This window comes from Engystomops pustulosus, chromosome 10, assembly GCF_040894005.1.
Source record: "Engystomops pustulosus chromosome 10, aEngPut4.maternal, whole genome shotgun sequence".
Taxonomy (NCBI): Eukaryota; Metazoa; Chordata; class Amphibia; order Anura; family Leptodactylidae; genus Engystomops; species Engystomops pustulosus.
In genome coordinates this window covers 79,562,799-79,587,929 of record NC_092420.1, presented here as the reverse complement: position 1 = coordinate 79,587,929, position 25,131 = coordinate 79,562,799, and the positions used below count along the sequence as shown (strand labels likewise).

Here is a 25,131-nt window from a genome sequence, read left to right as displayed (position 1 = left end):
AGATTCTAGGAGTTAGCTATTTGGAAATTTTTGTAAAAAATCTTATAAAATTGGAATAAACATTATTTAAAAATGAATGAATGAAAATACAAAATGAAAGTCTCCAAGCAATGTTTACAGATTCATTTTACTTTCATTCCTAGACCTTGGCGCTCTCAGAGCAGTAACATGAAGCTGTTTGGACCCAAAATTATTTGGTACCAAGGTCCTTAACTAGAATTTTTTATTTAAAGAACTGGGGTCCTTGTATTGGAAGGCGACAACTTAGAGGAAAGTTCTTGGAGAAAATCTTCTATCAAAATCCATCATGATAAACCAGGGACACTTACTCATAGATCCAGGCACCGTGACTGTGGTAATCTTTCTTATATTTGTTATCCATGGCCTCCTTCCTTCTAAAATCAACTTTTAAAATTATGCTAATGAGACTGGAAGGCTACTGTGGCATTTTGCAGAGCCCCTGCGTGCTACAGATTCACAGGTTGTTAGAATGCATAAGGAGCACTTTCCCCCTCCCACCATGTGCTGAAATTTCTTCTGCTACAATGAAATTACATCAGGCCGAGGAAAGGGGGAAGTGCTGAGGGAGGAGGGTGGGATAGTGTAACAGCCACAGAGGGGAACTGCCCAAGTAGCCTTTCAGGTTCACTAGCATAATTTTAAAAGTTCATTTTAGAAAGAAGGAAGCCATGGATAACAAATATAAGAAGATCACCACAGTCACAGTGCCTGGATCTATGAGTAAGTGTCCCTGGTTTATCATGATGGATTTTAATGGTAGATTTCCTTTAAAGTTTCTGGTCCCGGTTGCGACAAAACCTTCTGTAACCTAAATTACAACCCAATACTTATACATATTTTGACATCTGCTGCCCACTAGAGACCACTCTTGTTCTTCATCCATACGTTATGGAATGGTAACAATCCCAACTTCAGAGGTGTTTCTTTTTTGTTTTTGGCAAACAACCACTGAGTCCTCCATGGTCCTCAGTCTTGGGTACGGTGCGGCAGGATATTATATAGCTTGTGACAGGTGCATTCAGCTCCAGCAGATAAGCAGACTTTAGTCCAGCTACACTCCTAGCTATACAGAAAATGAAGGCACTTTCTCCAACATGATGGACTTGGCCTGTGGACTTGGTATCCACAAGTCTTCTTCTTCATTTTTCTTCTTTTTCTTTTTGCTCGGTTGAGGTTGCAGCTTGTTACTTTTTTTGGTCCGACAACAGCAGAAATGACAACAGATAATACCAGCGATGAGTAAGACCAATAATGGGAGGGCGAGTAGTACCCCCAGGCAGATGGTGTTGTATATGCCCTGGCTATGTTTATATAGTATCATCTCATATATCCTCTGGAAGAAATCGTTTATCGACTCCATATTGGGAGCTGAAGCTTCTGGAATCCTGATTCCTGAGAGTCTTTGTACTATATGCAGGTAATGCAATACAATGCGGTCACGTAGTCATTTCTAAGGGATTCTCCAATTATTCGTGCAAAGGGCTGACTTCACTCTGAAAGGTAAAAAAGAGACATTGATCAGCATTGACTGAAAATCTGGTATTTTTAGAGGTCTATGGTACTGGTAGAGATGAAGACTTGATTTAAAGGGGTGTTTAAAGGGGGCGGCAGTGAACCGCTGGTTTCTCAATAGGTCCCAGACGTCACGTTTTACATTGTGCAGGAGAACTTCACCCTCCCACATTGTTCTGAAACATCCTCTGCTGCAGTGAGATTATATCAGGCGGAGGGTGAGACAGTGTAACAGCCTGTGAAGCTGCAGCACGGATGGGCTTTAGCAACACCCCCCACCCCCACCCAGAGCCCTTTAGCCTCATTAGCATGATTTTGAAAGTTGGATAACAAGTGTCCCTGGTTTATTGTGATGGATTTTGATGGTGGATTTCCTTTAAACTCGTTCAAGCAAAAGTTAGAAGCGAAGTTGACGCCCCTTGTAAACCAATCACATTGCAGCTTTCATTGATGGACTTAAAAATATAAAAATGTAATCAAATTGTTTTAAGTTAACCGTGTAGTTGTGTTTGGGGAATAACCCCAGAAGGGAGACATTTATGACATATGACATTTCTGTATGTAATGATATGAATATATGATTCAATTATCATTCTAAAGCAAAAACAACAATAAAATAATTAAAAGACAAGTTGTTTATGCTCCTTTTTTTTATTGTTATTGGGTCTTCTCTACATATTTTTAACCCCATACTTTTCTCACTTCTTTACCACTGAATCCACTATAGTAAGTCACAGGCCAGGTCTAGTATTTGTGAAGTTTCTCAGCGATTGTGGGCACTCTGTGTAATATACAGAGCTCTTCCTGTTTATAAGGAAGGGTTCACCATTCTTACTGAGGTCTCGGAGCGTTACACATCCTGTTTGTGTTAAGGCTGGCAGGGAAACCACAGCGCTAATGTTTAATGCTGGAGAGAAACTCACCAGCTGGAGTCTGTCTATGAGACAGCCAAAACACTGACTAATCGGAGACCTAGAAATGATGAGGTGCGGCTCGGCCTGAGATTAGTATTAGTTATGGAGTCAGGGTGGGATAACCTGCAGGTTGCTTAAATGTGTACAAATTGTTCTTTTCTTTTACTTTGTTGCAATTTACAAATGTTGCTGCCTGGAACACCTTAAATTGCTCTAGGGGGCAGTAGTTCTCTACTGACTGACCATCCAACTACCAGGTTCAGGGGCTACATACCTCCCAACCGACCCTGAGGAAGGGACAAAAGACACATGAGGTGCACCTCACGTGCTCATAAGGTGCCAGAGAATTTTTTTAGTACCCAAGCCCTGCCCTTCACCTGCTACTAACCCTTCCCTCTTGTGTACCCACAGATTATATTACTGACCTCCTCACTATATAATGTGCCTCCTAGTTCCCCATTCTCCCACGGCAGCTCTCCTCCTATCTTCCCTGCTGCTGTGTAAATGGCAGACACAATGGCACCATCCGTAGCGATTGCCAGCTTCTGCCACACACAGTAGTTTCAGAGGCTTAGGCTACATTCACACTACCGTATGGAGGACGTATATATACGGCCGATATACGTCCTCCATAGACGGCAATGTGCGCCCGGCGCCCTACGGGAGCGGTACGGTGCCGCACACGTGCGGCACCGTACCACTCCGCACCTGGGAAAAAGATAGGACCTGTCCTATCTTTACCCGTAGTACGGCGCTGTGCGCCATAACTTCCTATGGAGAGGGGCGGGGGTGAGCTGCGCTCACCTCCTCCTCCTCTCCCCGTGCACTGCCGTTGCCCGCTACGGTACGGTACGGGCAGGAAACGGCAGTGTGAATATTGCCTTAGATTATATTCACACGAATGTGTGCCCACCGTACCGTAGCACACGTTGCTCACCCCTGCCCCTCTCCATAGCGATATATGGCGCACGTACTCCGTGGAATTCCGGCTACCAAACGGTACCGGTGCCGCACGTGTGGCATTCCAGAGGCAACATTTTTTTGGTCTCTGTGACAATTGGATTTTAAAAATGTTGGGTTGTCATAAGGATTAACCAGGATTAACAATAAAGCTTAATTGTAGACACCTTTAAAAACAGTTTTAACTGTTTATTGTAGCCTAAGGCTAAAGTACAGTAAATTACCATCATCCAGAGGTCCGTTTTGTAACTAGAGGTCGTCTGTAAGTCGGATATTCTAAAGTAGGGGACCGCCTGTACTAAGAAGTTGGAAAATAATTACAAATGTGGTAGAATTGGCAAAAAACACAGTTGCACAATATATGTCTGCCCACAAAGAATAAAGCATCTCTTATTAATCCAATGACGATGAAGAAGTGTTCTTTATTCAAAGAATAAAGCACCATTTCAACAAGGTGTCTTTATCAAGCATGTCTCCCCATGCATTCATCACCTACTGTGCACCATCCCCCTTACTCCCCTGCCTGCTCAATGCACATGACAGTAAGTGCCAAGGAGTTGTGGACTGACACAGGCACACAGATTGTAGCTTCCCCTTCACCCAAGGACTCACCACATGCATCTAGCAGGGATCCAGGTCATGTGATATAAACTTTTATAAATAATGAAATAATTCAGAATGCTGACAAAGGCATTTTTAAAATCAGTATAGCTTAGGGTATCGGAATCTGTCACCAGCTTAAAATGACATTCCTGACAGGTTTTCTTTAAGTCAATGCCAACTTCACAAGGTCTAGATTATTTTGGACAGCACCTTGCTTCTGCCATAACTTTCTAGTATGGTTTTGGCTCTCATAGTACTTAGTACTAAAGAAGTGTGAGAAACAATAAAATAGTATACAGAAAAACCTTGAAAACCATTACCATGTAATCGAAAAGGCCCTTAGTCCCACCGGGGACAGCCGAAGGCTCCACTTTGAGATAGATAAGTGTTCTCTGATTTCTGATACCTGCTTCTTACTGTACTGTAGTTAGATTTCCTATTACTCTCTCTCCAGTTGCAGGTGACAGGCTATAGTAATGGGGCCGAGTTTACTTGCAATAACACTGCAGAAATAAGTTTAGTCTTGAACAACATTAAAAGTAAAACAATGAAGATCCGTAGTGGTGACATATTGTTCTCACATGCTGCGGCCCGCCAACACTCTTCTACCTCTTGATGCGTCTCTGGGGTAGTTATAAAACATTGATGTGTCTCTGCGGTTCTAAACTTGTAACAACCGGTATAAATAAGATACAGTGAAGTGATTCAGCTCCTATTGAGTCAATGCTTCAATACTTACAGAGTGTAAATAACATGTTATCCAGACATAATAGAAGGGAAAATAAAATGTGGAGCATAGCACTGCAATGCTGCAAGTAAAAATTTATGTGGCGACACCGTTCTACTAACCATGGGCATGTGTAGCCTATAGTGAGCACCCCAAAGGGGTAATAACTAATGGAAATAACTAAGGAGCAATAGGATTTGTCCCAAATTTATGTTCTCTTGATGGCCATTACAACTTAGTATTTTCTTGCTGCATTGGCATTTACTGGGGCTCATTTACTTACCCGGTCCTATCACGATCCCACGGCGCGTTGTCCAACGAGGATCCGGGTTCTGCCCGGTTCACTACGGTCGTGCGCCCAATATCCAGCAGGTGTCGCTGCTGCGTCGAGGTCCGCCGGAGTTCACTTGCATCTTCCCGATGCATGTAAGTGCTTAATCTTGTAAGACATTTCGTTTTTTAAATTCTGCAGTTTTTCCGAATCCGTCGGGTTGTCCGACGGCCACAGCCCCCGATTTCTGTCTCGTGAAAGCCGGCGCTGATGCGACATAATCCGATCGCGTGCACCAAAATCCTGGGACAATTCGGCGCAAATCGGAAATATTCTGGAATCCCGACGAAAGTGCGACGTTTGGACCCTTAGTAAATGAGCCCCAATGTGTCCACCAATGCCATAAACATTAAGGGGGTTTAGAGGCTTTTAGAGAAGGAATATATACTGACAGAGATGTTGCAAATTTTGGATGTCCCAAAGCCTTCCAAAAAGGCCAAATATTCCAAAACAGGCATAACAGATCTATAAAAGTTGGTTTAATGCGTTGTGTTTTTTTGTTGCTTTCGCCTATGTCCTTCATGATGGCAAGAACCAAAAAAATACAACAAACCCTAAACTAGGATATGAATTATCAGAAAGGTTTGTATTAATTGGGGTTTTTGGGATAAAAATTTTGTGGACCTATAATAGTATGGGTGATATAGATCAGTGGGATCCCATGTCTCCCACCTCCTGCTGTATCTTTTCTGCTCCCCAAACACAGTCCCATACATTGTATAGTGGCTATACCTGATATTTCACTGATATACCACTTAGCAAAGATGATCTGGGGACCGGATCCCCTTTGATGTTATATGGATGGCCTTTCCTAATTTCAGCCCAAAACAGCCCTTCATCTTATGGTGTTATTGCCCAAAACAAAAGCCAGCTCAGGGCAACCATGGAGAACAAAACTTTTAGGAAATGGCTGCCTATATTGTCCAATTTAAAGGGGGTCAAAGAGCTCCAAATTCCCACCACAAGTGAAACCAGTAAAATGAGTAGGACACTTTATCAGCTTATCAGATATTCCTTTCCCATTTCCCAAAGATCTGTAATTTTAGAGAAAAGGTAATTTTTGTCTATGTGTAAATCCGGTACCGGGTGCATTAGGGGCTGGGTCCAACCGGCTAGTGCAACCATATTATTATTTCTATCATTGTGTAAAGGAGAAGAGCTCGCTCGGCTAGGAATATGCTGGTCCTGGTGCACCAAGAGGATTATTTGCATCTAGCTAAAAATAGAAATTCTCTGGTAGACTTCCTTGAAGACATACCACTTATTACACTGCGAGACTGTACAAAGAATGATTAATTGACACCATCTTTGCCCAAGGTCGTCATGTTATATGCAAAATCTGTTCAAGATTGAGGACTGAATTGCGCTTCTCCTCTACGGCAGAAAGGTTAAAAGTTTTCGATGTTTTGCTTTCAGTCATAATAAACTCCAAGTTTGAAAATGATTATGTTTGGGGGAATGGTGTAATAAAAGGTCATAAATGAAACATTGTGGTATTTGATCAATTTTCTAGAAAGCCGATACAGAATGTTAGCCGAGCTGACATCAACCCGGTGAGAAATAATTGCTTGCCTGTGTATTTTAATTGCCGTTCGATAGTAATGGTTATTTTATGGTATCAATGTAAAACAAGTCAGAGGAGAGGTCTCTTTATTAGAATCTACACATCAGCAGATAAAGACAGGCTGCAATTAGGTGGAGGAAAAGTGAAAGTAACGCAACGTGAATACTTGAAAAGCCTCCTATAAATTGCTTTATTATTTGAAGGAGAAAAACATCAGCTTTCCAGCGATGCTATGAAACTTAAAGAGGAAATTTAACCATGTAATTTAAGCCATGTAAAGAGACCCCTTTAGTATGGTATCATAGTAGGTCCATTAAGTACACCTTAATGATCCATTAACTTATGCCAATGGTGAAAAAATTCCTTATGATTCTAAATATATCAGAAAACATGTTCCAACCCAAGAATGTAGGTCCCAAAACATGTAACGTTTTTACTTTTGAGAAAATAAACCAAGTTCTGCACGAACTTGCCCCAAAACACCAGGTTGTCGATGGATTGATGAACAACAGAGGCACATCACACAAAAAAGGGAAGCCCATAGATTGGTCCTTGGCTGGCTTACTAAAGCATTTGCCTCCCCTCCAACGTCTGCTGGCAGAGATGCTTGATGGGTCACAGAAGGACCCTAAAGTTGACTATGGCAGTGGTGGCGAACCTACGGCACTGGTGCCAGAGGTGGCACTCTCAGCCCTTTCTGTGGGCACCCAGGCAATTACCCCAGCATGAAGTTCACTAGACAGGACTCAAAGAATCTTCCTACAGGATCTTCCTACATTGATAGGCAAATTTTCCCTCCTCCTTTCAACTGTGTTGGTGTCTTTAGGAGGCTGAACGAGTTAAAGTTGTCAAAGTTGTCAAAGAAATAAATTACTGCTTGAATTGCTGTGCTGGCACTTTGCAATAAATAAGTGGCTTTTGGTTGAAGTTTGGGCACTCGGGCTCTAAAAGGTTAGCCATCACTGGACTATGGTGTGGTCAGATAAATGACCAACAAATAGGCAACCTTAACCAGACTTGGCGCACACTGTCAGACTGGATAAGCTGTGGCAACTGCCCTGGCTACAGCAGATAAACTGCTCTGATTAGGGCGAACCCAATACCAGGAACCTACTAACAGACCCTGAGAGACCCTGCAAGTTGACAGGGAAAACTTACTTCTGAATGCTGCTGGATGGTGGACCGAACATATAAGATGAAGCCAGAGACAGACAAGCATACACACAAGGACACAACAGATACAGACAAACGAGAAGAGTTGGACAGAACCGGGTCAAAAGCAAGATGGCGGCACAGAATTGAATTACTAGAGAGAGGTTGAGTAAACGTAGAAAAGGGTGGACACACAAAATAGCAAGATAATAATATGCAATAATAGGGAAAAGGTATAAGGAGACTAGTTCCTGGACGCCATACACAGAAGCTGTCTGGATTAGTTGTCTATCACTCTAGTAACCCTTGATGGGCTGGGTGTAGTTCAATTTGTTCCACACACCAGCAACCTAGCCATAGATCACACACAAAATACAGAGGGGAATAAACACCCTCTAAGCTGCGATGCTGGCATGGATGTTACAAGTGTCTAAGAACTTACCTGACCTAGTCGCAGGTTGGAAAAAAACATATGAACCCCCTTGTATGGAAAAATCAGGGGGTTGATTTTTTTTCACATCTTCATATTTTAATATGTATATTGGTATATTTTCTTACCTCTCCAAAGTTTAACCCATTCACAGTTGATTTGTCGCCAAAGGTTACAGCTCTGACCGCTGAACACTGGCAAGAGCAGTAGGATTATTGTCACAAATTTCCTTCATACATATGTATTGGAAAGTACACCGTGATCAGGGAGAGAATTTATGTCAGAAATAAGACAAGTGAATGTTCCGTGGAATCATTAAAAGTTAATCGTACGAGTAAAGTTTAACTGTATTTACTTTTAATAAATTCCCTCTTCTTTCTTCTGCCTGAGGCGTCGGATACCGTGAGCGATGATAGTGACTGCTTTATTAATCACCAAGATGAAGTCTTATTACTATTCTAAAGTAACAAAAACTGTAGGCTTTGATAAAAGCAGCAAATCAAGAAAGTTCTAAAGCAGTTACTTTCATCCCTTGATGGCTTCTTACAGTTACACTTTATGTTAGAACTGCAACTAATGGGGTGGACATTTAATAATACAGGCAGTCCCCGGGTTACGTACAAGATACGGTCCATAGGTTTGTTGTTAAGTTGAGTTTGTATGTAAGTCAGAACTGTATATTTTATAATTGTACATCCAGAAAAAAAAAAAATTTGCCCCAGTGACAATTGGAGTTTCAAAATTTTTTGCTGTAATGGGGCCAAGGATTATCAATAAAGCTTCATTACAGACACCTTACAGCTGATCATTGCATCCTGGGAGTAAAGTAACATATAGAGAGCTTCACCAGAGGTCAGAGGGCAGAGGGGTCCGTCTATAACTAGGGGTTGTCTGTAAGTCGGGTGTCCTTAAGTAGGGGACCGCCTGTACATTTATTCTAGGAATAGGGTAGTTGTGTACAACTACTGGGATCATCACAAATAATTCCCAATGTCAATGAAGTGGTGGGAAGAACGCTTGACCGCCACTCCATTCATTTCTATGATATAACAATCTCCTCCAAATCCAAATAAATGTAGGTGTGCGACCAAACCATCCCAATATGTTATTCTGAGAAATTGGGTGCCACAGATTATTCCATGAAATACGTTTTATACATACAGCTTTCATCTCTAGGAACCACAACTTCCCTCCCCCCTTACCTCGGTCTGACAAGGCTCCTAAATATATGGAGGTGGCTGTGCATGTAAATCTCTCCCGATTCACGACTCAAGCATGTGCAAATATATGAAAGCAATGGTGTTCTGCATTCTCACTATTCCCCCAGTGGTGAATGGAGAAAGCCAATAAATGAAATTTACTTTGGCCATTGCACAAGTTAAATGTGGGGTTGAGAGACCCATGTTCTGTTGAAGGGTATGAGTCTCAGAGGTGGGACTTGTATCTAGAATTCCATGGTCATAATTGTCTGCAGTAAGAGTATCCCTGTACAATTCAGATAAGGTCATTTTTCAACCTAATACCCTGAAATGTTGGAGTGACGGTCCCAAGTATAGATCACATGATTGGGTCTTGTATTTATTAGGCTCTTCAGGGGCGTAACTACAGGGGTAGCAACCATAGCAGCTGTTATTGGGCCCTCGGTGTCAGGGAGCCCCGGGATCTGGGGTATGCTGTATGTGTGTGTTTGTGATGTGTATATGCTCTAAATGTATATGCATATGTGATGTGTATATGTTGTATGTCTGTGTTTATGGTGTGTACACACTTTACGTTACTTTTTATTAGGTAAGTGGGGTCACATTCAGAAGTTCACGATGGGGCCCTGCCTCTCCTAGATACGTCACTGAGGCCACTGTGACATATTCTGTTGTACGCAATAAGCAAAACGAAATAGCACCACACGAGTCTAGTGGTTGTATCTGGTACTGTAGCTCATCTCCAAAGAACTGAATGGGATAGAAATCCTAGAGTTCTACACACATCCTGTATATAGATGCAGAGCTGATTTTGAAATACAGTAAAACATTGTTTTTCTAACTTCAGACAACATTCCATATTTAGACATGTGCATCTGTAGTAAAGTTACAATGAGATGAAGGGTTAAAGTAAATGTAACAAATGTGCAGGACGACGGAACAAGGATTTCCCAACTGATGACGGCAGTCCTGTACTAACCAGGAAAATGAGCGCAGAGGGAGAAACACGAGAAAACAAGATTAAAAATGAAACTATGTGACAATTACCAAATCGGAGAGAACATTGTGTAAGCTGCCAGTGCAGTCAACTGGTAAATAGCAGCAGCCTGAATCACCGCCGCAGCCCTGCCCAGGAATGTGCTCGCTGCAGTATTACTCACTATCATCTAGTACAGTGATGGCGGAACCTTTTACAGACACAGTGCCTAAACTACATCCAAAATCCACTCATTTACCGTGAAGTGCCAGCATGGAATTTTATACAGTAATTTACTGCTACCTGTTCTTCCACATCTTACAATTGTATCGACCGCCTGAGGCCACCAATACAGTTTACAGAAGGAGGGCAAATTCAAACTATCATTGGTAGCTTCTTTCCAGGGTCTCTCTGTACAGTACAGGAAGAATGGTGCATCCAGCAAGATGACCTCCAAAGATAATGCACTTCTGTCAACACCTTCTTACTTTCCCCACAGTTCCAAACAGCCAATAAAGTGTCACTTTAAAATAGCGCCGAGAGCAGCATCTCTTAAGTTGAAGATTCAGTGTTTAGTGAACTCTGTCCTTGGACAATGGCCTGAGTGTCTGCAGCAAGGGCTCCGAGTGCCACCTCCGGCACCTGTGCCATAGGTTCGCCACCACTGACCTAGTAGATCACATGATAGCAAAGCTGTCTATTGCCTGTCTATGCCTCCCCGACTCACAGAACTGCCCCAATGCAGGGGTCCTGTTACCTTCGTGTACATATACAGGTGGTCCTGGGGTTACATAAGATGGGCTCTAAAGGGGAGATTTATCACTGCGTCTATCCCAGTTTTCTGCCATACAGTGAAATTATTTAAAATTGTGAATATGCCACATCCACGCCATATGGCAGTGGTGGCGAACGTATGGCACGGGAGCCAGAGGTGGCACTCAGAGCCCTTTCTGTGGGCACCCAGGCCATCACCAGAGAGGACTCCAGGTATCTTCCTGCAGTCCCAGACAGCCCAGGACTTGCTTTGCACAAAGATATTTTAAAGTGACAGTGCTACCTGGGACTACTGGAGGAGTGGAAAGGTGTGGACAGATCTGGATTATCATTGTAGCTGTGACAGGGCAGGGAGTGTAAATCACTAATTACATTTCTCTGTTGGCACTTTGCGATAAACAAGTGGGTCTTGGTTGTAGTTTGGGCACTCGGTCTCTAAAAGGTTCGCCATCACTGCCATATGGGTTTGCAGGGGGCATAGACGGGTACAGCACGGGGCATTCCCATCCCATGCCTGCATTGTTTTTTGCTTTTTTTTTTTTAAGTTTTTATTCATTTTTCCAAAATATTTAACATACAGATGTTATAAATATGCATTATACATGTCTTTTGCAGTTTTACATATTCAATCTTCATAGTGTATAGACCAGTGATGGCGAACCTTTTAGAGACCAAGTTCCCAAACTACAACCAAAACCCATTTATTTATCACAAAGTGCAAATATAAGCAGTAATTTATTTATTTGTTTGTGGAACTGTTCTCCCACAACTTTCAATCATACCTGCCTCCTGAGGACACTGATACAATTAAAAGCAGGAGGACAAATCTGGACCATCACTGTAGCTCCTCTCCAGGGTTACACTGTACAGGAAGAATCATGAGGACAGCAGGAGGACCTTCAAAGATATTACAGTCCTCTCCACCCTTTTTTCCCCTTTTCCTGCAGTCCTAAGCTGCCAAGATATTCTAGATGCCAGGGATCCAAAGTTATGGCTCCTATAATCGAGGACATATCTCATACATGCTTGGCTACTGAGGTGCAATCCTATGAGGACATATGAGATACTTCTGGTGATTTAAAGGTTAAAATAACTATATGACATTAGTAAATATTGGCTTGTGTGGAACTTCAGTTAGATTTTTTGAGTCCTGTCTGGTGAACTCTGTGCTGTGCCCACAGAGAGCACCCATGCCATAGGTTTGCCACCACTGGTATAGACAATGGGGGTCATTTACTAAGGGCCCGATTCACGTTTTCCTGACGTGTTACCCGAATATTTCCGATTTGCGCCGATTTCCCGTGAATTGCCCCGGGATTTTGGTGCATGCGATCGGATTGTGGCGCATCGGCGCTGGCATGCACGCGACGGAAATGGGGGGGGGGGGCGTGGCCAAATGAAAACCCGACGGATTCGGAAAAACCGCCGCATTTAAAACAAAAAATGTGTCGCGGAGCTTGCACTTTCCTTCACTCAGCCCGGCTCGGTGTATTCCAGTGCGTTTCAGGGAACTTCAGCGCAGCAGCGCCACCTGGTGGACGTCGGAGGAACTGCCTTAATAAATCCCGGCCAGACCCGAATGCAGTGCAGAGAACGCGCCGCTGGATCGCGAATGGACCGGGTAAGTAAATCTGCCCCAAAATATACAACATATAGGTTTGTTCTTAAGTTTACTGACTTTTCACAGATCCGGACTCAACTCCGACTTGAAGTAGTCTGTTCAATATTAGTTAGTTAAACAAAACAGTACAGATTACATGTCAATAACAATACTAACTTAAAGATGTTTAATTAACAGCATAAATGCCTGCATTGTTTTGAGATATCAGCAAACCTTCGTACACTGGTTTCCATGCAAAACTACGCCAAATCGGACCTGGCATAGTTTTGCCAAGCAGCCACACTGCCTACATCTCCCTTTATATGTTTGCTCTTAAGTTTAATTAAAAAAAATTATCAAGAGCCCTTGATAAAGACCTGTGCGGTTGAAACATGCGTCTGGGTGGACGCCAGGGAATCTATAGACCTTTTACCCTCTATTCTGCAGGTAAATCTTTACTGATTTCATGAATTTTGATTCATAAAGTAGTACTTTTTACATACCGTATTTTCCGGGCCATTAGGCGCACCGGAATATAAGGCGCAACAGTCCGATGCGCCTTATATATGTAATAATTCCATATATAAGGCGCATCGGACTATAAGACGCAGGGTCGGGGGCGTGGCGGAGGTCCGGGGGCGGAGCGGAGACCCGACGGGACGCGACGCCGAGAAGAGACGCGGAACGCGGGGAATGTGAGCGGGGAAGGTGAGGGGGAGGTAGAGAATAGAATACTTACATAGATTCCCGCTACCGGAGACAGCAGATCTCCAGCGGGAACTGCAGACCACGCGGCAGAAGTTGTTCGTGCCGCGTGGTCTGCGGTTCCCGCTGGAGATCTGCTGTCTCCAGTAGCGGGGACCTATGTAAGTAGAGTCCGCTGCCCTCATATAGGGCGCACCGGACTATAAGGCGCACTTTGGATTTCCAAGGAAATCCAAGGCTTTTAAGTGCGCCTTATAGTCCGGAAAATACGGTAATAAGAATTTGCCTTTAGACCATAGTTCTTTGATCTGTTGGTAGGGAGGATTATATAGTCATTTCATGAGAGTCATGGCAGTATGTATTTTACTCTGAATATAGGTGTTTGTTAATTAAAATGTAAGTTGGGACCAGTGACCAGCCTAGGCAATGATAAGGTTAAAATTTGAAAACTTTCTTTCATTGGAATCCCCTTTAAGGGTTCTAAAGATCTAATGAAACACAATTACTAAGGGTTTTGCGCCAGTTTTCTGTCGGAATTGGTACGTTCTTTCTAGTGTAAACTGCTTGCGCAAGCATTTAAGGTTGAAGACACACATGGCGTTTTTGGGCTGTTTTTGGGCCGTTTTTACTAAGTGCGTTTTCAGATTGTTAAAAACGCATGCGTTAAAAAACGCATCCGTTTTTTAAAAACGCATGCGTTTTTTGAAAACGCATGCGTTTTTGTCCGTTTTTCATTGCGCAATTTCGGAAAAACGGACAAAAACGCATGCGTTTCCAAAAAACGCATGCGTTTTTAAAAAACGGATGCGTTTTTTAACGCATGCGTTTTTAACCATCTGAAAACGCACTTAGTAAAAACGGCCCAAAAACGGCCCAAAAACGCCATGTGTGTCTTCACCCTAAGAAGTGTCTCCACCACATATGTGTCACACGTGACCCTTTTGTGGCGCCCCCTGCACACTACACAAGAAAACTGCACCTAGTACACACTGCACTGTTGTTAGTAAATGTGCCCCCCCCCTAACTTAATTTTGTATTTTGTATATAGCTTGCCGATCGCTTACCTGTATGTGACAATGCGAACACTACTGTATAGTCAGCATAGGAGCGCAGCTTCCCCTCTGCAAAATAAGAAAAGATGTGATTAAACTTGGACATTCAAAAAAAAAAACAAAACATAAAATATTGTCCTGAGTCATATTAATATGTATAATATGTAAAAATAAGTTCTATTTGAATTTTTTTCCTATTAAAAAGAATTGGGAAAAACAGGAAAAAAAATCTCGTAACATCAAATCCACAGCAAAACCTTCAAAGTCCTAAACATCTCAAGGGCAGTGTATTTCCATAAATTTCCATTGATTAGCACCTTACACCTGGCAACTGTGTTGGAAATGCCAGCCAGAGCTCTAACATTTAACCAGTTGTTTCAGTGTTTACAGATGATAGAAGACCCGGGATATAGCTATAGGGTCATATAGGTAGCAGCTGCATGTGGTCCCTGATGCTTGAAATTCAACATTAATGTCAGGCTCCCTTAGTAGACAATAGTTAACTATAGGACCCTGTTGTGTGCAGTGTATAAATAATAATAATTCCTTCATAGCGCCTACAGATTTTGCCAAATCAGTCCCTGTCCCCAATGGGGCTCACAATCTAATCAGCCTACCAGTATGTCTTGGAGTGTGGGAGGAAACCGGAGGACCCGGAGGAAACCCATGCAAACACGGAGAGAACATACAAACTGTTTACAGATGTTGACCTGGATGGGACTTGAACACAGGACTCCAGCGCTGCAAGGCTGTAGTGCTAACCACTGAGCCACCGTGCTGGGGTACACAACTAGCACTTGCAGCCAGGTCCATGCGTCTTAAAGGAAATCTACCATTTGATTTGATGCATTATGAACAAAAAATACCTTGAGAATGCTGTAGCTGCACTGATGCAGAAACATATCTTTCATCTCTGAGCTGAGTGGTTTTGCTGAAAAAACTATTATGATAATGAAGCTCTCTGGGTCCAGCGCTTTTCTCTCACATTAGTTATGCACTGCTCCAGTATCACTGTGTTGTCCCTGAGAGGCAGAAGTAATCAATCGCTGCACCATCCCCCAGCTGCTGTGTATGAGTCATCCAGCTGAGGTTGATTAGTCCTGTCTGGACATTGCAGACAGCTTCCTGTTAAGTTTTTATGTACTGCCAGCAGCATGTAATCCAGCTTTCCCAAGGTCCTGAATGTTATAATTGTTTTTTCAGCAAAACCACACAGCTCAGCGATTAAGCAAGATATGTGCCTGCATCAGTGTAGCTACAGCATTCTCAATGTATATTTTCTTCATAATGCATGAAGTCAAATGGTAGATTTTCTTTAAGGGACCAAGGTAGGTGGGATGTCTATTAACTTTAAGGATCACCAAGTTTATCTTATATCTTCAACTGCAACTGTTGGAGGGGTGAAAAAATATCTAAAACTTCCACCTAAAAATAATTATTTTCTGTGACAGATGTAACTTTTTGTTTACCTACTGAATCCAACAATATGACAGCATTGTGACTGGTGAATGGGAAATGTTGACGTGAATCATGGGGAAAACTTCATAAATGTCAAAACTTGCTGTAAAATTGAAGAATTCTGAAAGCAGAGCATCAGGACAGAAGACAGATAGCAGCGCGTCCACAGATATCTCATCTAACATAGCGCTCGCCAATCAAAAAGATCACACGGACAGACACATATAACAAAAATTCTGCTGACCACAGAGACTTCTGTCTATGACTGTAGGAGGTGATAAAGCCAGGGCTCTTAAAGGGAATGTGTCATCATAAAATAAGTGGGTTTTTTTTGTAGAACACATTAAAAGGAATTTTGCTGATGTTTCCATCACTGTTTTTTAAAAATCACACCATCACAGTCAGAAAAACAATGAAATGCACAGGATCACAACATAAGAGGCACTAGTCCCCCCATAAAAATGAATTAGTTATCTCTCCTGTTTACAATTTCCTATGGTCAATATGACTGATGTAAAGCATATTTATGTTATTTAAAGGACATCTACCACCAGGATGAAGGATTGTAAACCAAGCACACTGACATACTAGTGTCTGCCCCTCTGGCAGGATCTGCTCTTCTCTTAGCTTCTTATGCCCTGGTTTTTGTAAATAAAGGCTTTTAAAATTATGCAAATGATCCTGAAGGGCTCCAGGCTCCATAGGTGTTAATGGAACCTGGAGCCTTTCAGGCTCATTTGCAGAATTTTTACAGCCATTTTTCTTACAAACCATGGCATAAGAAGCTAAAAGAAGCAGATCCTGCCAGTGGGGGACACACACCAGTATGTCAGTGTGCTTATTTTACAGTCCTTGATCCTGGTGGTAGATGTCCTTTAAAGGATGTCTACCGCCAGATTACCGGAGGTAGACTGTCCTTATGAGACTACTTTTTACCTCTAGGGGATGATGAGACTCCTTTACACTAAATCCTGATCCTTTGGTGTTGCAATTTTTTTTTTATACAAATATGTAAATTACCCTGAGGCGCTCAGGCACACGTCACCTGAGCACCTCATGGCTCCGCCACACATATCTACCTATAAAGGTAGATCGAGTAGTAGGTGGATGTATAGGATGTGAGGATAGCCCTTTTAAGGGCTAACCCTCACGTCCCCATAATCTTTTGCAAACCTTTATTAGGCAAATATGTAAATTTTCTAAAGCAGCCACTGGGGAGTGGAGTAGCTGGAGCTGAGGCTCCACGGCGCAGCAACTTCAGTAGCCTCTTTGTTCCTCCTACCAAAAATCTTCGGCGCAGAGCTCCTCGTAGCTGCGCGCCCTCGTCCAAGAATCCTGCCGTCTGTGCATGCGCAGTAGCTCAGGCTTTGGAGCAGTGACCGCGCAGCTGAGGGCCTGTTGTTCCGCCTAGCTGCACGTCAAAGATTTTTGGTAGGAGGAACAAAGAGGCTACTGGGTCGTGGAGTAGCCGAGTCGTGTAGCCTCAGCTCTGGCTACTCCACGCTCCAGTAGCCGCTTAAGAAAATGTACATATTTGCCTAATAAAAGTTAGCAAAAGATTGTGGGGACGTGAGGATTGGTCCTTAAAAGGGCTATCCTCATGTCCTATAGATGTACCTACCACCCGATCTACCTTTATAGGTAGATATGTGGTGGTAGGTTCCCTTTAAGACGTCTACAGTATTAATGCCAACCCGCTCATAGACACATTTTTATGAACAAAAGAACTTTATGTATATGGAATATACCAAACATAAACTTGGGTAAATTACGTCAACCCAAGAATTGCACATTATGGTACAAACATACTTCACCTAGTATGCAATGTTTGTGAACCCTGTCTGTCACAATACTTGTGGGTGTGTAGGTGAGTGCACACAGGTTATACCATTGTATCGCTATTTACCTGGCCGCTGATTTGTGTCTAGTGTTTGCTCAGCTTACATTGCATTGTTCAGAGATCAGGCTTTTATCTACAGATGAGTCCTGGTAAATAATATGCAGATCCAAACTTCTATTTGTCTAAGTTGTCTTTGTTACCTTAAAGAAACACTAAACCTTTATATTATCATAAGCAAAGCAGAAATTCATCAAAGAGATTGTCTGGGGGTCACATTTTTAAGATCCCCCATTATATTAGCCACTTCAGAGAATATCCCACACCCCCTATAGCAGTGATGGCGAACATTTTGGAGACAGAGTGCCCAAGCTACAACCAAAATCTATCTACTTGTATGTCGCAAAGTGCCAACATGACAATTTAAGCAGTAACTTATTGATCCCTGCTGTATCACAGGTTTTATTCGTATTGGTGTCCTGAGTTCACCAAAACAATAGAAGGATGGAGAAAGTTGGATTGTAGTATCCCACCAGGGTCCCAGGGTCTCCAGGTCCCTCAGGGGACCCAGAGCAGGAGCTCCAATGACAATCCATCTCTATCCACTCCTCCTGTAGTCCTGGCAGCCAAGGATATTGCTTTAAAATAGTGCTGAGCATGGCACATCCTTGGCTGTATTGGATCACAGAAGAAAGCCTTGAGTCCTAGCTGGCAAACTCTGTGTTGGGGTGAAGGCCTGGGTGCCCACAGAAAGGGCTTTGAGTGCCACCTCTGGCACCCGTGCCATAGGTTCGCCACCCCTGCCCTATAGGAATAAGCACATCCTTGAATTACATGAACATGCTATTTTCATGAGAAATGTGTAATACCTCATTTCTCCTCTGGAGGCACTGCGGGGGAGTGAAACACTTGTTGTCAGGTTAGCATAGAGATGATTGACAGTGGTCTGAGTAGCAGGACATCCCATAGACCAAGTCTGTTGCTTGTATATTTTAATACATTTTCTAAGTGGAACACCACTTTCTAGAAATTCTACAATAATATGCAATTTGGACAATCTCATTCTTGTTAACGTAGCTTGTAGTGTGAGGTCTCTGAGTGCTTTATTAGGCCTTATAGGAGCCCGTGATCTGGCTGCACAATTTGTGGCCGGATCATGTCCCATATAGAAATCTATGTCACCCTGTCATGGAACGGTGAGCAAATACTCAGCTTTCAATGGAGAGGGGAAGGGTGAGGAGTGCTCACCCCTCCTCTCTCCTGCTCCCAGCATGTTGTGTGTACTCATATGATTCCTAGTAATAATTGAACATTGGAAAATCCCTTTAAAACTAACATAAGATTTCCGTTTTATACATTTGAGCAGATTTTACCACCAGAAATACTGAACAGCAACAAAGAGTCAGAAGTTAGAGAGATTTCAATATTTTGCAAGCAAGGTCATGCAGCGTCTGAAGCCGATAAACTCCTACTGATAGCGAGTAATGATGTAACAGATATGCAGAGCCTTGTGCACTCAATAACATTGTGTAGGAAGATCTCATTCTCAGTCATTGTTCCCACGCAGTATGTTTTATAAAACCTGCCATACATATTGATCTCTACATAATCACTAACACATCATAAGACTATCACAAACAGGCAAAACTGGAAAAAACTCCCACTATCTGCCGATACGCTGTATGCTGATGAGCCCCATCCAGAAAAACAATGACCTGACCTGTTTCCCTCATGTGTAGATACATTTATATGTATGGGGGTGTCTTTTTACTACCCTGAAGGATGAATGAAGGGTGGGGAAAGATGCATTTTAACATAACCATTCATTTAAAGGGAACCTGTCAGCAGAAATTGACCTAGTAAACCACTTCCAGTATGTTGTGAGGCAGCTCCTTCCCGATCGTGTTTCGTTCATGACCCGGTGTGGTGGCATCATCTAGAAAATCAATTTGAAGTGAGATGTACATTGGTTGTAAAAAGTCAAGGAGGCGGAGATTCTAGCATTGAAGTCAAGCTCTCTCTTCCTCAGAAAGATCCCTTCACTTTTATTGATGGTCCTGCATCCAGAGACATCACTGATGCAGTTTCCAATACACAATGGGGGTCATTTACTAAGGGCCCGATTCACGTTTTCCCGACGTGTTACCCGAATATTTCCAATTTGAGCCGATTTCCCCTAAATTGCCCCCGGGATTTTGGCGCACGCAATCGGATTGTGGCGCTGGCATGCACGCGACGGAAATCGGGGGGCGTGGCCGAACGAAAAACCCAACGGATTCGGAAAAACCACCGCATTTTTTTAAAAAATGTGTCGCGGAGCTTGCACTTACCTTAACTCAGCCCGGCTCGGTGTATTCCAGTGCGTTCAGATGCTCTTCAGCGCAGCAGCGCCACCTGGTGGATGTCGGAGGAACTGCCTTAATGAATCCCGGCCGGACCCGAATCCACCGCAGAGAACACACCGCTGGATCGCGAACGGACCGGGTAAGTAAATCTGCCCCAATGTCAATCACAGAGGAGGAGGAGGTATTCTAAGATCCCTACCTTGACTTCAGTGTTAAACTCTCCGCCTCCTTGACTTTATACAACCAAAGTCAACCAAAGTTGATTTTCTAGATGATTCCACCACACTGGACCATGAAAGAAACAATAACTAGGAGGTGTTACACTGCTGCTGTGCAATATTCTGCTAGTGGTTTACTAGGGCAATTGCTGATGACAGGTTCCCTTTAAAGAAAAATAAACTGCTGGTGAGATATCACATAAAAGAGGGAATTCTATAAAGGACACTTCATACCCTACCTGAGGGGGCAGTAGTTTCATGGGGTAAAATCTGGTGAGTGTGTCCATTTAAATGAAACATTTCTGACCTTGACGCTTCTTACAACCTCTGCCCCCAAGTTACACCGCTAGCTTTTAGTACAATTAGATTTTGGTATTTGCTTTTATTTAATGTTCTTTGTGAAACTTATCTGACTTCTTGAGGATTTCAAGGCAGCGCTGAGATATCATATCAGGAAGGACACAGTTAATTAATGTGAACCGGCAAATGTTTGGGAAAAACTCTGGGTGGGTGTAAAGTTCGGAATTTATTCATGTGATTGACTCCAAAGTAGTAATGGGAAATGTAAAAATGGGAATGAGTGATAATAAGGACATATTATAAGGTAATGAATCGGCCTAAAACGTCTTGTGACTGTAACTTTTATGATCACAGACCTGATAACACATAATAAAAAATATTTCGTTTTTATCGCCTATATTACATAAACTTCCTTTATATTTGGAATGAAAACCCTGAGAATGGAAAAAAATCTTGACATTCATTTGTAGGATTTGTCTTCCTGTTTGGATCGGAGCAATGCACACAGTACTATTTTCCCATCAAGGTGACACCTTAAAGAGATTTTAACTACCAGTCCCCCTCAGGTAGGTATGACATAATTTTTTATACAATTACCTCCTGTTTTGAAATCTCACCTGGTTACCTATACAAAAAAAAAAAAATCACTGTGAAATCATGTGACAATGAGAACAGAAAAGTCATTTTTTGCATGGGATGAGTCACTTTTAGAGGGGGAGGTTCATTTCACAAACCTGTTTTTGATTCTATAGTACCTATAAGCATGGTGTTATATTAAAGCGAACCTGTCACCAGGAATTCGATTTTTAGCTATTGACAGTTGCCAATGGCCTATGCTATGCTGCTTTTAAAAATTCCTTGGTCATTATTATGAATAATTTCAGTAGTTTATAAAACTTTATTTCAAATTACCTGGCTCCCAGCCTGCAGCGTGGTGGTACTTTTCGGTGGGGGGAAGGGCAGCTGCCACGGCCTGTGTCTCAGTCTCCTTGTACATTCTCGCCCTCCTCAACACCATCCCCCTCCCTCCCCTGACTGCTCAATGCACATGAGAGGAAGTGAGAAGGTGGGAGGGAGCTGAATGAGAGTGGGTGAAGGAAGAATTTATTGCAGAATTTATTGGGGATTCACCACACACTGCAGGCTGGGAGCCAGGTAATGTGAAATAAAGTTTTATGAAGTACTGAAATGATTCAGAATGCTGACAAAGTCATTTTTTTTAAACATTTTTTTATCCGATTTATTATAAAGTATTTTACATGATCCAGGTCATGTGAAATACATTTTTAGAAATAATGAAAACATTCAGAATGCTGACAAAGGCATTTTTAAAATCAGCATAGCACAGGCTATTGGGACCTGTCACCAGCTAAAAATGACATTCCTGGTGACAGGTTCACGTGAAAGAATCTCCTCTTTTAGATCATCTTATCAGGCTTGTTGATCCGTGATGGACAGAGCCGGAGATACAAGGAATTAAAAACATAAATGGAAAAGAGAAGAATTTTTTGTAGTGTTTGTACTATGCACTTGAGAAAATGTTAGTATAAAAAAACTGAAACTTTGCTCAATTCCATTTCTAACATTTATTGTTGGTTGTTTTGTGCGTTCAGACTTTGGCTTACGACCTCAAAAAAAAAAAAAAACGACCACATTTTAGCGATTATGTGCAAATGGGCCGTAATGGGCGGAATCTGTCCTAATATCATGTTGCATTGTGGGAAAATCCCAGTAATTTTTACTACTTAGTTCAGGTTGATGCTTCCATTCAATATGTCAGCCGTTATCTGGAGAACCCTGAGCGGTGCAGATAATAGAGAGCGCGCGGTTAATAAAGCCTATTAATAGCAATGAGGGAAGTAACCTTTTCTAACATGACATGTCACACTGTATGACTGAATGTAGGTTACTGTTATCTATTCCTTTCTCAGAACCTGCGGAAGATCTTTTCTCCGGATACATCTGATATAGAATAAGCTCTTTTTTACTGCCGTTATTACAGGCAGTCCCCGGGTTACATGCAAGATAGGGTCCATAGGTTTGTTCTTAAGTTGAATTTGTATGTAAGTCGAAACTGTGTATTTTATAATTGTAGTTCCAGACAAAATTTTGCTGTAATGGGGCCAAGGATTATCAATAAAGCTTCATTACAGACACCTTACAGCTGATCATTGCAGCCTGGGACTATAGTAACATCCAGAGACTTCACCAGAGGTCAGAGGGGGCAGAGGGGTCCGTCTGTAACTATGGGTCATCTGTAAGTCAGGTATCCTTAAGTAGGGGACTGCCTGTATTAATAAACAGTCTTTTTATTACATAGGGGCCCCTTCTTATATTGAGTGATATCTGTGTCCGTCTTTTTTCATGGGACTCGAGGTAGTTATTGCTGCAGTTCTTCGCTCCCTCCAAAGCTAATTTGTGGTACATTTTAATATCAACTATATATTAGCATATACCCAAATAGCCCCTGTAGCTTGTCAACATATATTTTCTCCAGTAGTGGATAATAACATAGGCGGTTTGGGCGGCTGCCTGGGGTCCAAGGTGTATAAGGAGGCCCATGGCCACTCAAACCACCCAATGAGATTAATAACGCCCTGTAGAGACAATAAAGAGAGGAGACCCTAGCCTTAACCCCTTAACGCTCTGCGCCGTAGCTCTACGGCGCAGAGGTATAAGGGATGTATGAAGAGGGCTCACGGGCTGAGTCCTCTTCATACAGAGGTGGGGGTTTTTGCATTTTGCACAAAACCCCCACCGCTAATAACCATGGCCGGTGCTTGCACCGATCGCGGCTATTAACCCTCTAAACACCGCCGGCAAAGTCGCCGGCGGCGTTTAAAAGACGGCGGCGCGCGGGCGCCGCCATCTTTTTTTTCGATCGCCACGCCCCCGAACGTCATCAGGGGGCGGCGATCGGTTACCATGGTAGCCTCGGGTCTTCTTTTGACACGAGGCTACATGGTTTATGCAGGTTCGTTACAATGAGCCAGTGGCTCATTGTAATGTATGACCTGCAAAAATGCCATATATTGCAATACTGTAGTATTGCAGTATATGGTAGGAGCGATCTGACCATCTGGGGTTAATGTACCCTAGATGGTCTAAAAAATAGTAAAAAAAAAAAGAAAAAAAAAAGTTTAAAAAATAAAAAAAATTTATAAAATATTAAAAGTTCAAATAACCCCCCTTTCCCTAGAACGGATATAAAACATAACAAACAGTAAAAATCACAGACATATTAGGTATCGCCGCGTCCCAAAATGCCCGATCTATCAAAATATAAAAACGGTTACGGCCGGCGGTGACCTCCGAGGCGGGAAATGGCGCCCAAATGTCCGAAATGCGACTTTTACACCTTTTTACATAACATAAAAAATGAAATAAAAAATGATCAAAATGTCGCACAGTCCTCAAAAGGGTAGCAATGAAAACGTCGCCTCATTTCGCAAAAAATGACCCCTCACATATCTCCGTGCGCCAAAGTATGAAAAAGTTATTAGCGTCAGAAGATGGCAAAATTTTTTTTTTTCTTTTTTGTACACATTCGTTTAATTTTTGAAAATGTATTAAAACACAATAAAACCTGTATACGCACCGAACCAAAGAATAAAGTAGGCATGTTATTTGGAGCGAAGAGTGAAAGTCGTAAAAACTGAGCCCACAAGAACGTGATGCACGTGCGTTTTTTTTTCAATTTTTCCACATTTGGAATTTTTTTTCAGCTTCGCAGTACACGGCATGTTAAAATAAATAACATTACGGGAAATTAAAATTTGTTACGCACAAAATATGCCCTCACACAGGTGTGTACACGGAAAAATGAAAAAGTTATGGATTTTTGAAGTTGGAGAGCGAGAAATTAGCCGAAAAACCCTCCGTCCTTAAGGGGTTAAAATCCGGATACATGTACAAGCTATAATCACATATGTATACAAGGTTCTCCAAAGGTCCTTAAACTGCAGAACTCAAAGCTGATTAAAGGACCCCCCCTTTGCTGAGAAGCTTGACTATGGTATGATAATCAGCTATTGGGGTCCAAACCAATATAAGTAATAAGACTTCTGGATAGGCAAACAATTATCACACCAACCAGGGTCGATGACATTCTTAATCTACCTGTGGGTACCTCTTATAATAACAATGTATTATTCATAGGAATACTCTCTACCTGTGGGAAAGAGACACATTATGGGTCCACCAAGGCTCCAGGACTGTCCAGGAGTGTTCGAACTGCACCCAAGACATCAGGGTGCACTAGACTTGCCTTCTTATGGGGTGGGTAGACCCTAATCACCATAGACCCAGATATGTATTCAGCCAGCCATGGTAGCAAGGAGGCTCAGTGGTTATCAATACAGCCTTGCAGCGCTGGGGACCTATGTTCAAGTCTGAAGGTCAACATCTGCAAAGAGTTTGTATGTTCTCTCCGTGTTTGCGTGGGTTTCCTCCA

The 25,131-nt window shown here is 42.4% G+C and overlaps 1 protein-coding gene across 2 annotated transcripts in view; it reads right to left on the bottom strand.

Moving 5' to 3' along the window:
• Positions 1–375: 375 nt before the first annotated feature.
• Positions 376–25,131, bottom strand: part of KIAA0040 (KIAA0040 ortholog) — a 49,502-nt gene continuing 24,746 nt past the window's right edge. For both annotated transcript variants that reach the window (XM_072127242.1, XM_072127241.1), the window contains exons 2-3: positions 14,533–14,589; positions 376–1,514 (exon numbers count right to left, since the gene is read on the bottom strand). In XM_072127242.1, the coding sequence (XP_071983343.1) occupies positions 1,085–1,381 (297 nt within the window). In that variant the 5' untranslated portion in view covers positions 1,382–1,514; positions 14,533–14,589 and the 3' untranslated portion in view covers positions 376–1,084. The remainder of the gene's footprint in view (positions 1,515–14,532; positions 14,590–25,131) is intronic.